The sequence below is a fragment of the Camelina sativa genome, chromosome 9 (assembly GCF_030686135.1).
Source record: "Camelina sativa cultivar CO46 ecotype springtype chromosome 9, ASM3068613v1".
Lineage (NCBI taxonomy): Eukaryota > Viridiplantae > Streptophyta > Magnoliopsida > Brassicales > Brassicaceae > Camelina > Camelina sativa.
In genome coordinates, this window is record NC_141888.1 from 8,910,479 (window position 1) to 8,924,423 (window position 13,945).

Sequence of the window (13,945 nt, forward strand, 5' to 3'; positions counted from 1 at the left end):
TTAAATCTGGTAATCAAAGACTATATACGTGTGTGTAGAAATAAGATTATAACGAGAAATGGGAGGAAAAAACAGAGTTATTGTTCCTTCCAAATACAAAACATCTCATGCAAATCCCTACTATTAATCGTAAAACATTGCCTGAAAAAAATCTTAGTTTTGTAAGAATTTACAATACAATGCCATTGCAATTATGACCAAATAATTTATTTGCGATAAGGATAAAAACGTCATTATATTGGCTCTGAAATCGGATAAACACGCGGATCCTTTTTACCCATTTATATGACCCGGTTTTAGCTTTTAATCTCAGCCGTTTCATTTTATTTTGAACATAACATATTAGCCGTCCATGTACAGAGAGTCTGAGACATGAAACCTAATTTTTTTTTTCCGCCTCTGCTCTCGATCTTAGTTTCCAGTACTAAAATTGAAAGAGTGATTCAAGAATTCCATAGAACTCTGGGAATTTGATTTGATGGTGCAAAGCAATCGTAAATCTAAGAACAGATTTGAAGCAGTTGGCGTATAAAAGATCTATCGGCTACAACAAGGTAATTCGGTTTCAACCTAAAACCAAATAAATTGTTCTCTATCTCTAATGCTTAAAACCAAATTTAATTGGAATTTTGTTTTTGAATCTTGATGTGTTTTGATTTTGGGTTCCTCTCTGGTCATCATCATGATTTTAAGATGATAAACTCATGCTCATAAATCATCATCTCTCCTGTCACGTAGTGTCCTCATCAACGTAGTGTCCTCATCAACGAGAGATTCAAAATTGATGCTCTCATGATTATTTTGCATCTTCTTTTATGTATGTACCCCAGAGATTCACAAAATGAATCTGGTAAGACCAAAGGCTTAGGAGATGACTCTCCTTGATGAGCAGCGGAAGCAGTGCGAGGCAAAAGTTTTCCCAGGTAATGCAAGATAAATATCTATCACATAGATAGATAGCCATTACCTCTTTTTTTTAATGGCGCTATCCATGCAGTTGAATGCAGAGATTGGAGAATTTGATGAAACCGTTGAAAGGGATTTATCACCGTTTTGTCCAAGAGCTAGAAGCGAACATTGAAGAACTCAATCAGAAAATATTAGGACTGAAGAATAAGCAGATGTCACTGCGAGCTACCTTTCAAAAAGAGTACACAGATGGATAACGAGGTAAGAAACAGCAGGATCTTGAGTTGAGAGCTCCTTCCTTAAACTTATTTGGGTTTTGTGATTTAGTTTATTTTTTTGAATTACCCATTTGTCAATCAGGCGATTTGCATATGCTTCAATCTGATAGGTGAAATCTGCTCCTGAGTCCTGACATGTGTATTTCTCTGTACAGATTTCCAAAGCAGAGCTTGATCTTTTGCAAACTGTCCAAGAAAATGCACACCTCCACTCACAAATTGTTCAATCTCCAGACAAATTTTGCAGGTATCTTAATGTTCTTACTAGCACTAGGACATACAGTAATTAGCTTTAGAGGTTCCTCCTCTCTTTCAAATCTTCCTAGCGGCTTTAAGATATTGGTATTCTTGGTGCCCTGCCGAGAGTATCAGTAAAGTTTTTAAGTACTGCAGAGGAAGTTTTGTTTATGAATTTACCCTTTTTCTTGGTACCTTTGCAAGATATTTTCACTCTGGGCCGTCAGTGACAGAAGCTATGGGGGATTGAGCTTCTCATCTCAAGATGTTGGCCCAGTTTTAGCTATATCAGGTGCATGTTATATTTACCTATGGATGGTCTGGTGGGTTTGGTCCAGAAAATTGTGAATGTTTGTTTGGAATTTTTCCAAAAATATTCTCCTTATTACATTATCTATTAAACCTTTTCAGGATCTCACTTTTTTCATGCATGGTTGGTATTGTTTTCGTGTATATAGTTCGTCAACTCTGTTTCTTTAGTTTGTTCTTCTCTCTATCCATATCCCCCTTGAATGTAACTCATGATTTGAGTTACTAACCTTTCAGGACTTGGGCTTCTGGTGTTCCAACTTTTGGTATACCCACCGTTAGCTAAGGCCCTCACACTCCTTGTGATTATACGTCTTTCTGCGGTAAATCTGGGGTTGAAGTTTCTCGATTTTTGAATGTTGCTCTTTGGTTTCTTATATCGAATCTCTAAGAGTAGGCTTGCTGGGCGGATGGCGTTTTAGATTTCAGCACCAAAACCAGACCCGTGGCGAAGATAAAGGCGATAAGGAAGGGGCTTTGGTACTACAACTCTTCACTCACTTTTGTTCAGATTTTCAGAAGCTGAATTTATGATCTGACTTAAAGCTGTTACTTTCTGTTGTTTTCTTTAGCTAAGGTGAGTTAGTTTACCATTGCACTGTTTTATTAGGAGATCGCAGAGATGTTTCTTTCAAAAGTTTTGAGTTTTTCTCTCATTTTTATTTCCTTGGGAGACTTCAAGAACCTTGGTCTCTTTTTGTTCTGAAATCTGAATTGATCAAGTATTATATAATACAGATTCATCAAAAGTGTTTGCATCGTATTTTAGTATCTAAAGTAAAATTCATTCCACTAACGGTACCTCTGTAACACACGATTAAAATGGAAGTCTGTATAAAAGTGGGAAAATCTCAAAATTTGTCGAATATAAACGTTAGGGGTTAAAAGTGGGATATGTCAAAAATGAAGGGGTCTATCTGTAATATTTAGTTACTTTCCCCAAAACATCAAAAACCTCTAAAACCCTCGAAGCCTCTCTCTTTAATCATAAGATTATATATAATTTTTTAAAATAAACTCTTAATATCATTGAAAATATAATAGAAAACATTGTATTTAAACGATTTTTAAAAAAGGTTTCGACTATGTGACATGTAAATGGAGAATGCATTTATTTTTTCTAAATTTTTTAGCCAAAATTTATTAATAACATTATTATATAGGTAATTATTTAAAAGAAAATAGTAATATGACATTAAATTTTATAACGGGATGAATTGAGAGGAGACAAAATGAGAAGGGAATGGACTGGACGAGATTAACAGCCCATAACAAAATTACTTTAACGTTTTCAACAAACACGGGCTGTGCTTAATTATTATTGATAGATTGCCTAAATGTTTCTATTTTCGAGTCGATGAAGATGATAATCATGTTTATTTTCGGTACGGATTGAAGTATTCTGCATATACACCAAAATATTGACAAAACACTGTAAAAGAGTGACCAACTAATTTTTATAAAAAATTATAATATTACACAATTAAAATTTTACGACCTAAAATAGTTTATTATTTGACTGAATATATGTTTTACCAATGTTTTTAAGTAATTTAATTTAGTATTTCCAAAAATCACTAAACAATTTCAATTGAAATCGAATCGGAATGAAAATCTTTAATCATAAGAAATTTTTTTATATATAAATAAACTCTTAACATCATTGGAAATATATTAATGTTGATGCACATAATTGTTTTTCATATCTGAACATGTAAATTAAATTATGATTAAAACTTCAGTCTATTTATGGTCCTACGATGAGAAATATTGGACGTAACACAGTTATGGGTAATTTCTATAATAGAAAATAGTGTACTTAAACGATTAAATAAAGCTTTAGTATATGACATGTAAAGAACTACTTTGAGATGGATAATTTGAGAATTTTGAGTATTTTTGAAAATATTTTGAGTGTTAAAAAAAATTCTAATGTATATTAACTATATAAATTAAACATACAAAGGAAGAATAAATGTATTTTATCTAATTTTTTTTAGCCAAAATTTATGAATTAAATTATTATATGGGTAATTATTTAAAAGAGAATAGGTTATGGGACATAAAATTTCTAACAGGATGGATTGGGACGGGTCGGGATGAGATTAGACTGGACGAGATTTAACACCTGTAACAAAGTTACTTTAACATTTTCAACTAACACGGGCTGTACTTGATTAGTATGGATGAACTGCAAAAAAAATGTATATTTTCTAGGTGTTGAAGATGATGTTCATGTTTATTTTTGGTACCGGTTATGGTATTCTACGTATACACCAAAATATTGACAACACCCTAAAAGAGTGGTAAAAAACAAGAAATTGGATCACACTTTCATTCTAATAGTCATTTGTTTGGAGAACATCTATCATTTGGATTTTATTTTAAATAACTCTTTTTATTAACCAAAGATCCAAAAAATATTAAATAATTTTAACTGAAATTGAATCAAAAGACGGAATGAAAATCTTTAGTCATAAGTTTTTTTTTTAAATAGACTCCTAATATCATCCGAAAGATATTATTGTTTATGCACATAATTTCATATCAGAACCTTTAAATTAAATTATGATTAAAATTTCAGTCTATTTATGGTATTACGATGAGAAATACTGGATGTGAGACAGAAATGGGTAATTTGTATAATAAAAAACAGTGTACTTAAACGATTTAAAAAAAAAAAAATAGTATGTGACATGTAAAGAACTACTTTGAGAATTTTAGGTATTTTAAAAAATATTTTGAGAGTCTTTAAAAATTATAATTTATAATAACTATATAAATTAAACATTCAAATGGAGAAGAAATGTATTTTGTCTAAATTTCTTAGCTAAAAATTATAATAACATTATTATATAGGTAATAAATTAAAATAGAATGGTTATAGGACATAAAATTTCTAATGGGATGGATTGGGACGGGACGGGACGGGATGAGATGGGACTGGACGAGATTTAACATCCCGTAACAAAATTACTTTAACATTTTCAACAAACATGGGCTGTGCTTGATTAGTATGGATGAACTGCAAAAAAAATGTATATTTTCCAGGTATTGAAGATGTTGATCATGTTTATTTTTGGTATTGTTTGTGGTATTCTACATATACACTAAAATATTGACAACACCGTAAAAGAATGGCCAACTAATTTTTATGGAAAATACTAATATTATATTTATGGTAGTAAGACAAGAAATAATATATATAAACTGAAACGGGTAAGTCGAATAATGAAAAGCAATAAAATGAACATTTTTTAGAAAGGAACATAAATTTTAGATAAAAGTACAAAATAGAAAAATATAGGTAGATAAATTTAAGTGTCAAGCTTTCACTAATTTGGATAAGGATTGACTATGCAACATGTAATTAACCACTTTGGAAGGAGTACTTAGAAAATTTTGGTATATTTGAAAACAAATATACAGTTTTTGAAATTATATTTTCAACTAACTAAAAAAATAATTAATGGAGAACTCTGGTATTCCGTCTAAATTTTTTACTCAATCTCTTTAAATAAATATTGTCTAACGAGTAATTACTTAACAGAAAAAAAAAACATAAGACAAAAAAATTATGATGGAAAACAGGATGAGACGAGACAGGATGAAACGAGATAAAACGGGACACCAGGGATAGGTTGAGACGGGACGTGTATCCTGTTCCAAACTAAATACGTCTAAGTTTAAATTTTATTAATTTACATGAAAATAGTGCACATGTGCTATAACGCCCAAGTTAATATAATTCTTAGTCATTTTACAAATTTAAAATTTATATTAAAATGTTTTTTCCGGTGCATTAGCACAGGTTACTAGAGAAATAGTGGATGTGCAATGGAAATGGGTAATTCGTATAATAGAAAAATTGCACTTATTTTCTTAAAAAAATTCACTATGTGACATATAAAGAACTAATACGAGATGGATATTTTGAAATTTTGGATATTTTTGAAAATATTCAAATGGACTTTATATATTTCGTGAAGTAATTCTCCACTTTGGAACGGGTAACTTCAAAATTTTAGAATTTTTTAAAATAGTTAGATAGTTTGTTATAATTGTAATTTTTTTGATAGTAAAAACTAACTAAATAAAAAAATTAAATATTCAAGAAGAATATGGGTATCCCATCTAAATTTCTTACCCAATTTCTATTAAAAATATTGCCTACCACGTAATTATGTAAAAGAGAACGATCATAATTATGACATCCCGGTTTGCGGAGAGGTTTAAAAAATTGATTTGGTCACCTATGTCACCAAAGTGCAGTTTTCTTTTCGGTCAAAGGTCATGAGAGAACTTTAGAATTAAGCATGTTTAAGCTGGAATAGTTTCCAGATGGGTGACTATCTGGAAAGTGATTGTCAGAACTGTGCGAGTGGAGACAAAACACATGGAAAGATCATGTGGTGATTTGTAGGGATGGTAAACAAATCTTTAAAGCCTCCTGGACGTAACAAATCGGTCGTCGGATATGGATGGGTCCACCGGCCGAGAATGGATGTGGGCCCACTAAGTGAGGTGGGCCTATGGATCGGGAATGGACATGGGTGGGTCCGCTAAGGTGATGATCAGAGCGTTACAGTAAGACAAAAAATTATGATGGATATGGAAGAGAGGAGATGGAACGAGACATGATAAAACGGGACAGAGACATGTTCCCCGTTCCTCTAGGTTATATAGTATATACGTGTAATAATCCAAAGTAAAACCAAACTTAAATTAGATATTTAAAATACTACAATTATATAAAAATATTTTGCCCGTGCTATAGCATGGGTTACTACCTAGTAATAGAAGAAAAGAAAAACATAACAGATGAAATAAAATCACTGCATGCTAAGGAAAAATATGAAAGGAATGTGCATGCTAAGGAAACAAATTAAAGTTCTTATTTAGGGCGTTATATACTAAAAGCCTTGTTGATGCATGTTATGGAGAAATATGAAAATGATAGATAAATTATATATTTTAGGCTTTTTAGCCTTACACAAAGCATTTTCAAAATATCCAAAATATCTGGAAGTTCTTAGTTATATTATATGTGTCAAAATTTAATCAAATTTAACTATTTTTAAATCAATATTGCGAATATCTTGAACCGTGCCAAAACTATCAGCAACAGTACCAAATCTAAACCAAAATTTTCAAATTTTCGAATGGATATTAGTCTCATCTACCCGAAATACTCGAAACTGAACGGATTTACTCGGAACTAAACGGAATACCCAAACTCCCATGTCTACCCCCAATATATTTTTAAAGTAAAATTTTTAAAAATCCAAATTGCAAAATTACGTTTCATTTTAACTTTTCGAATATCAGTAACTTTTTTATTCATTTATTGAGTGGTTCCTTAAATTTCATTACAGTATGTTGGGGTATATGGGTCGAACTAATTTTATTAACATATCTAAATTCACAAACAAAAATGTGAAATATTTTTGCATTACTAGTCTATTACACAAAATTCGTGGACGAGGTTTTTTTGTAACCATAAGTGTAAGTGGTAGTCCCTTTGACCTTTTTTAGCAAACTAAACTTAAACTTATCAGTTCCTTGTTACACGGAAGAAATTTAAGAAAATTTTGACAAAAACCAAAACAAGACTTCATAATATTTTATATTTTTTTCTAACAAATCCCAAATTTTCATTGTTGTTAAAAACTGGAAGATGGATTTGCTACCATCAAGATGTAAGATTCACATGACAACGACGTTAAAATGGATCATTACAATGATGACGTTGACGACGATGATGATGCGAAAAGGAGAATCAACGAGATTGGATATGGAATCAGGTATCCACAAATGTATCTCCGATGATATCAAATTTAATTACATGACGGTTGGAACTTATTCCATCGTCAATCCAAACGAAGGTCACCATCTTCCGCCTTCTCACAAACTCTTTGTCACTGTAAGCACTAACTATGAATCGAGAGGATTATAATCTATGATTCATTTGATGGAGAATCACGTTTGATGTATATAAAATATATGTATATCTAGGTGACGTCCCCAAAAGGGAAAACCCATCATCACGCAGAGAATGTAGAGTCCGGGAAGTTCGTGTTCACGGCAGATGAAACCGGGGATTACATGACATGTTTTGTTGCTCCAGGGTATAGACCTGTAGCAAAATTCGCGGTTGATTTCGAGTGGAAAAGTGGCGTAGAGGCTAAAGATTGGACCACCATTGCCAAAAGAGGCCAAATCAACGTAACATAACAATATACATGTGTTTAAAACATAACTATAGTTTCTTTGTGTATAACTTATTGTTGTTAAGTTTATAATATGTTAATCTCCAGATGCTGGAGGTTGAGGTGAGGAAGTTACTTGACGTGACAGAAACTATACATGAAGAAATGTTTCAGCTCCGAGAGAGGTACATAGACAAGTCTATAAATGACTAGTTTTTATTTTATTCCAATATATATGTAACATACCACTCAAACTGTTGCAAACTGGGTTGTGAGCTTGCATTTCGTTTGATGTAGACAATAGACTAGTGAGATTGTTGAGAATTTGGATTAACATGATGTAGTGATCATAAAAATGATAAATCAGTTTGTTGTGGTTTATAATGGGTAATGTGAAACTGTGACAGGGAGCGTGAAATGCAAGAGTTGAACCGATCAACGAATTCAAGAATGGCGGCACTAAGTATATTGTCGTTGGCGGTTACGTTGTCCGTCGCCGGTTTACAACTATGGCACCTCAAGTCATTCTTGGAAAGGAAAAAGCTCCTATGATCAAAACATGTTGTTGCTTCTGTTTTAAGTTTAAAAGATTTTGGTGATTTCGGTTTGGTTTCTTTTACTTACTAAACCAATTAATTTTTTTAATCTTGAATATTAAGAAACTGAAAAATTTTGCATTTTGTTTTGTTAGACTAGAGTCCACCAATCTTGAGGTCTTTTTTTCTGTTTGTTACATAATAGGCATGTGAAATTGATTTATTACAGTGTCTTTTAGTGTTAAAAAATTTAGGAGGATATAAAATAAATACAAACCTAGCAGAACAGATTTTCTGATGCAGTTTAAGATTTAATTCAATAAATGGTCATTCATCGTTTGAATGAAGAGATCTATAACCAAATAATGTTGAGATAAAACTTAAAAGATCCTATAAAGGATTCCGGTTTTTTCTGGCAGGTGGCGTCTGGTAGTCTTCCTGTAAAGGAACGGATTGCTCATCGCGGTGTACGGTGTGATGTTACGTGTCAACGGTGCGGCTCTACGGTGGAGTCTATTAATCACGCTCTTTTTGAGTGAGTACGCTCGCGTTTGGTTTGGGAGTTATCGCCGGTTCATTTTCCTTCGACTGGCTTTCCTTATCAATCAGTGTATTCAAATTTAGATTTCTTATATTCTAAGGCCTTATCAAGCTCCGGGGGTTCGGGTATTGGATATATGCTGCCTTGGATATTGTGAACAATTTGGAAAGATAGGAATAAAAAGGTTTTTCAAGGATTTGAGGTAGAGCCAATTGATATTATAAATCAGGCGTCAAACGATAAACTTCTGTGGGAGGAGGCCAAGTCCTTCTCTGTGAACTTCTTGACTCCCCAATCATCTCCGGAGGAAAGTGTTGTTTCTGATCGTTGTCAGGTTGATGGTTCATAGAAAGGTTCCGACCCTTTGGAGGGCTTAGGATGGTGGTATGGTAATCATGATGATAGGACGCTACTTATGGGAGCTTGCAGTCTTCGTTGTAGTCCCTCTTCCCTTCATTCGGAGTTTCACGCTTTGCTATGGGCTATGGAGTCTCTTCGGGCGGCGGAGATTGATTGTCAGAATTTTGAGTCAGATAGTGCCGAATTGGTGGCGATGGTGCAGGCTCCGGACGATTGGCCAGCTTTCTTGTATTTATTGGAAGATTTACATTCCCTCAGATCATCTTACTCCTCCTTCACCCTGACCCAGATTCCGAGGACGTCAAACGTCCGAGCAGACTGTCTTGCTCGCTGTTCTAGATCTTTAGCTTCTGAATTTTCCTTTGGAAACTCTTTTGTTCCAAATTGGGCTACCAACCTTGGAGTCACCTTTTAATTTATTTAAATGTTTGGTTGGAAAAAAAAAAAAAAAAAAAAAAAAAAAAAAAAAAAAAAAAAAAAAAAAAAAACTTAAAAGATCCAACTTTCTCCATTAATGCTGAAAAATTCCCCATGCAATCAAAACCGTTAAATGAATTTAAGCATAGCTCAGTAGGTGTTTTAGCTGACCACCCAAAATAAACTTGCACAAAAAGATATAAATACCGCGGGTCGGGCCTATTTATGCTCTGAATCATTGGTGTTGATGTCAGTCTCTTAGCAATTTTAAACACCATGGACAGATAAGGGCTGTTCCGGTAGATAACTTAACCCTAGACAGCCGAGTAAACTCGTTACTTTGCAGGTTAAAGGATCCTCTAGTAGGCCATATACGGGTCAGAAAGTGTACTAGGGGGATTCGTTAAACCAAACGACATCACTAGAAAAAAACACACTAAACATATTTCATATGACTTGTTGAGGACTTATCGACGTTAGCACAAATGCGAAGCAAAAGCAAAACAAGAATTAACATAAACGTAAAGAGAAGTGTGCTTAGGTTACTTATTTAGTCATAAGAATGCAATCCAAATTCAAGAATTCCTTTTAGTCATCGTATTCACGATGGCCGTGGTGCTTATCCTTCTTCTTCTTCTTGTCATCATCATAGTCCTTATGGTCCTTCTTCTTCTTCTTGTCATCATCATAATCATAGTGCTTCTTCTTCTTCTTATCATCATCATCATAAGAATGATCCTTCTTCTTCTTCTTCTCATCATCATCATGATAGTGCTTCTTCTTCTTCTTCTCATCATCATCATCATGATAGTTCTTCTTCTTCTTCTTCTCATCATCCTCATCACCACCATAGTCTTTCTTCTTCTTCTTCTTCTCATCATAATCATCATCATGATGGTCCTTCTTGTAATGCTCCTTCTCCTTCTTCTTCTTGAACTCATCATCCTCAGAGATATGACCATCTTTCTTCTTATCCTTCTTCTTCTCCTTCTCCTTCTTGCTCTTCTCATCATCATAATCCTTCCCACTCTGCACCAACATTTCAATAAACCATTTGTTTCAAACTCATCCAAACAAACCATTTTCACATACAATGAGATCTAGATGCAGAGTATAAATTCCAATTTCAATTTCACAAACTTACATGTTTTTTGTGACCTTCATCATCACCATCCTTGTGACCGCCGTGGCTAGGATTCATGTAACCGCTCTCAATCCTCCCACCATAGCCAGATCCATGCTCCGATTCAGTTTTCCGGCCATACTCAACCTCCGTTCTTCCTCCATATCCGGAATCAGGTTTCCGGCCATACTCAACCTCCGTTCTTCCGCCGTATCCAGAATTAGGTTTCCGGCCAAAATCAGATCCACCGGGTCCGGGTCGGGAGTAGCTACTGTACTCGGTCTTAAGAGCTTGGTCTTCATAAGCAGGAGGATCGTGGTTTAAGGAAAAATTAGGCCGCTGATACTCGAACGCGTCGCCGGCGCGAGACGAGAGAGGGTAACAAGTCTCGTCGGACGGCGGAATCGAACGGCCGTACGTTACGGTGATGTCGTAGCCTCCACTATACGGTGTCGGATCGTAATCTGCGAAATCGTCGACGTCATCGTCGTCGTTGGTGTAATACGGCATCGTTTTTTTGTAGAGTTCGTACTCACTCCTTCTCTTTGATTTTTTTTTTTTTTTTTTTTTTTTGATCTCTGAAACGAAGGTTATGAGTTTTTTTGGTTTCCTCTGTTTACATGGCGACTACTACGTAGGAAGAGTCAATGGATGCCACGTGGATATATCTTTATTTGTCTTAAGTAAAGTATCTTTTTTTATTGTCCTAAAAACACTGGTGCGATTGTGGTTAACAAACATTACATTATAGTTAAAATAAGATAATGGATGATTGGATGAAAAAGGGAAGCAATTAAATAAATGATAACTAGAATAATAAAAGAGAGAAAATGAAAAGGTTTTTATTGTTTGTAGTTGATAAAAATATTAATTGAGAGGATTTTAATATAAGGGTGTATATAACTTGTACTCAACTATTAATCAATTCAATTTTTTTTTTCTTTTGACAGTAAATTTTTGCTTGTTTTAATGAGCACAACTAGATTTTAGGTACACCACGTGCATATAATTTTTATTATTATTTATATTTTATATTGTATTTTTTTTTGTTAAATATTTGATGTTTTACAAATAGAGTAATAACTATATTTTTCAACCGTTTGTGTAGCTAAATGTTTATATTCATTGTTGAGAATATACTTCAAGACTATTTGTTTGTTATATTTAGTTTGTTTTGTTTAGTGTTTAAAATTTTATTTTGATTTGTAATTATTATAACAAAAAAAATAAGGGATCAAATACATAATAAATCATTTATACGCTATGATTAAGTCACATTTTTACTAATGATTTAACAATCTTAGTTAAATCAACTTAATTTTATATGTCAAATATTCTTATATTAATAGTGTTGACAAATAATAAAATGAAGATTTAACCTGTGTTATCACAAATTTAATGATAGTTTATTAATTCCAACATGTCGTCTTTATAACTCATCTATTATATAGTATTTTGAACTTTTTTAATTTTACATATACGTAATATTTTAAAATTTTATTAAGTTTCTATTTATTAATTATATTATTTAAATAAATGTGAATCAAAATTCTCCTTACATTAAGAATCAAAACTCACAGGTTTTTTAAAACAAAATAGGAATCAAATTGTTGTTTTCTTGGTTTGCAAAAGATTCATAGATAGAATATTTTCAATACACAATAGAAGTTGTAGTTAAATATATCATATTTTGTGTTTCCATATTGATTTTGCTGTAATTTTTTAGTTGGAATAGAATGTAAAATATTTAGGAAATAAAATATGAAGTAATGTTATTTTTGAAAACTTTTAAAGGGTTAATGTTGTAATTAAAATTTTAAATAATCAAAACTAAAAGGGCATAACACAAAATTTACTTAAAAAATGTTAATATAGATATTAAGTTATAGTCTACTAAATAACGTTGAGATCCATGTTGATTTACCGAACACAGTTGTTTAGTAATTATGATGTTCCACTATAAAATATTTTATTATAAAAATTTTGGCTTCTTAAGAATGGATAGAAGTAGAACTGAGTCAAATAATTTAGAGAAGAATTTTAATTTTTCAAATAATAGTTTTTAAGATACAAAGATTGTACATTAAGAAATTTTAAATTATGAATCGTAAGTTATTATTGTTTTTTTTGTAAGAGTTATTTTGATGTGTAGTTGTGCTTTTATGTTCTGATTTGGATTAGTTTTGAATTTCGTTCCATACATTCCAGTGAGCATCGGAAAAAAAAACAAAACCGATTATAATAAATTTTAACAATATAACGACTAACTAGATATTTACTCATGGTACACCGCGGTGCTATTTTTTTAATAAAAAATATAATTTTTTTTATAGATTAACTATATATAACTAATGCTTAATTTGTATTTTTTAAAGTGTACAACCTTATACATATAGATATATTAATTAGTATAAAAATTAGAAAGTATTTTGTTTGAGGTTTATTGTTTTATATTATAGTATAACATACAATTAGATAGTAGTGATTTATAGAAGGAATACACTGTGTATTTTTTTTTTGATTTACAGATAGTAGTAGTTTTATTATTTTAAATTTTTAAAATATATATACAGGATAATTTTGTATTATAGTTTTATATGTTTTATATATAAAGAATCAGTTAACTTTAGTATATATAGTTTTGTTGTGAAATGCAAATAAAAGTTGTTAACAGTTATTTGTTTGACATAAATTCTATATTGTTTTTATTTTAATAAACTTTGGTTATTAAAATGGATCCAAGATGTGTGTATATAATTTTGTTAGAAATGGAAAAATAGCTATTTGAACAAAGAAAAACTAATTCAGTATACTAATTACTTACAGACATATATTACGTAATTGACTTTTGTATTAAAGTAAACTAATATTGGTTTTTTTTCTGTTTTGTCTAGATCGACACAATTGTTTTTATCTAACAAAACAAATCTATCATCTTCTTCGGTTTTATTTCATCCTGTCCATTGCGACATATCCGCCCATCTTGATTTTTAGTCAATCGATTTTATCATCCTTATTTGTCATCT

General features: G+C 32.0%; 2 protein-coding genes and 1 long non-coding RNA gene across 6 annotated transcripts; 2 read left to right on the top strand and 1 right to left on the bottom strand.

Moving 5' to 3' along the window:
* Window positions 1-334: 334 nt before the first annotated feature.
* LOC104710757 (uncharacterized) lies at window positions 335-2,482 on the top strand. 4 transcript variants are annotated; one of them, XR_015565416.1, is made up of 7 exons: window positions 335-554; window positions 831-923; window positions 998-1,170; window positions 1,343-1,434; window positions 1,629-1,716; window positions 1,971-2,056; window positions 2,156-2,482. It is a non-coding gene; the product is annotated as an uncharacterized LOC104710757 (long non-coding RNA). The 4 variants fall into 4 exon arrangements; XR_015565415.1 differs by lacking the exon at window positions 2,156-2,482 and having other exon boundaries at window positions 1,971-2,112; XR_015565418.1 differs by lacking the exon at window positions 1,629-1,716 and having other exon boundaries at window positions 362-554; window positions 2,156-2,389.
* Window positions 2,483-7,360: 4,878 nt separating this feature from the next.
* Window positions 7,361-8,619, top strand: LOC104710758 (transmembrane emp24 domain-containing protein p24delta11). The gene is made up of 4 exons (XM_010427407.2): window positions 7,361-7,656; window positions 7,749-7,958; window positions 8,051-8,127; window positions 8,350-8,619. The coding sequence occupies exons 1-4, from the start codon at window positions 7,411-7,413 to the stop codon at window positions 8,492-8,494; spliced, it is 678 nt and encodes a 225-aa protein (XP_010425709.1). The 5' UTR covers window positions 7,361-7,410; the 3' UTR covers window positions 8,495-8,619.
* Window positions 8,620-10,218: 1,599 nt separating this feature from the next.
* Window positions 10,219-11,566, bottom strand: LOC104710759 (uncharacterized). Its single transcript, XM_010427408.2, has 2 exons — window positions 10,941-11,566; window positions 10,219-10,825 (listed from the first exon to the last, which is right to left on the bottom strand). The coding sequence occupies exons 1-2, from the start codon at window positions 11,427-11,429 to the stop codon at window positions 10,385-10,387; spliced, it is 930 nt and encodes a 309-aa protein (XP_010425710.1). The 5' UTR covers window positions 11,430-11,566; the 3' UTR covers window positions 10,219-10,384.
* Window positions 11,567-13,945: the final 2,379 nt, after the last annotated feature.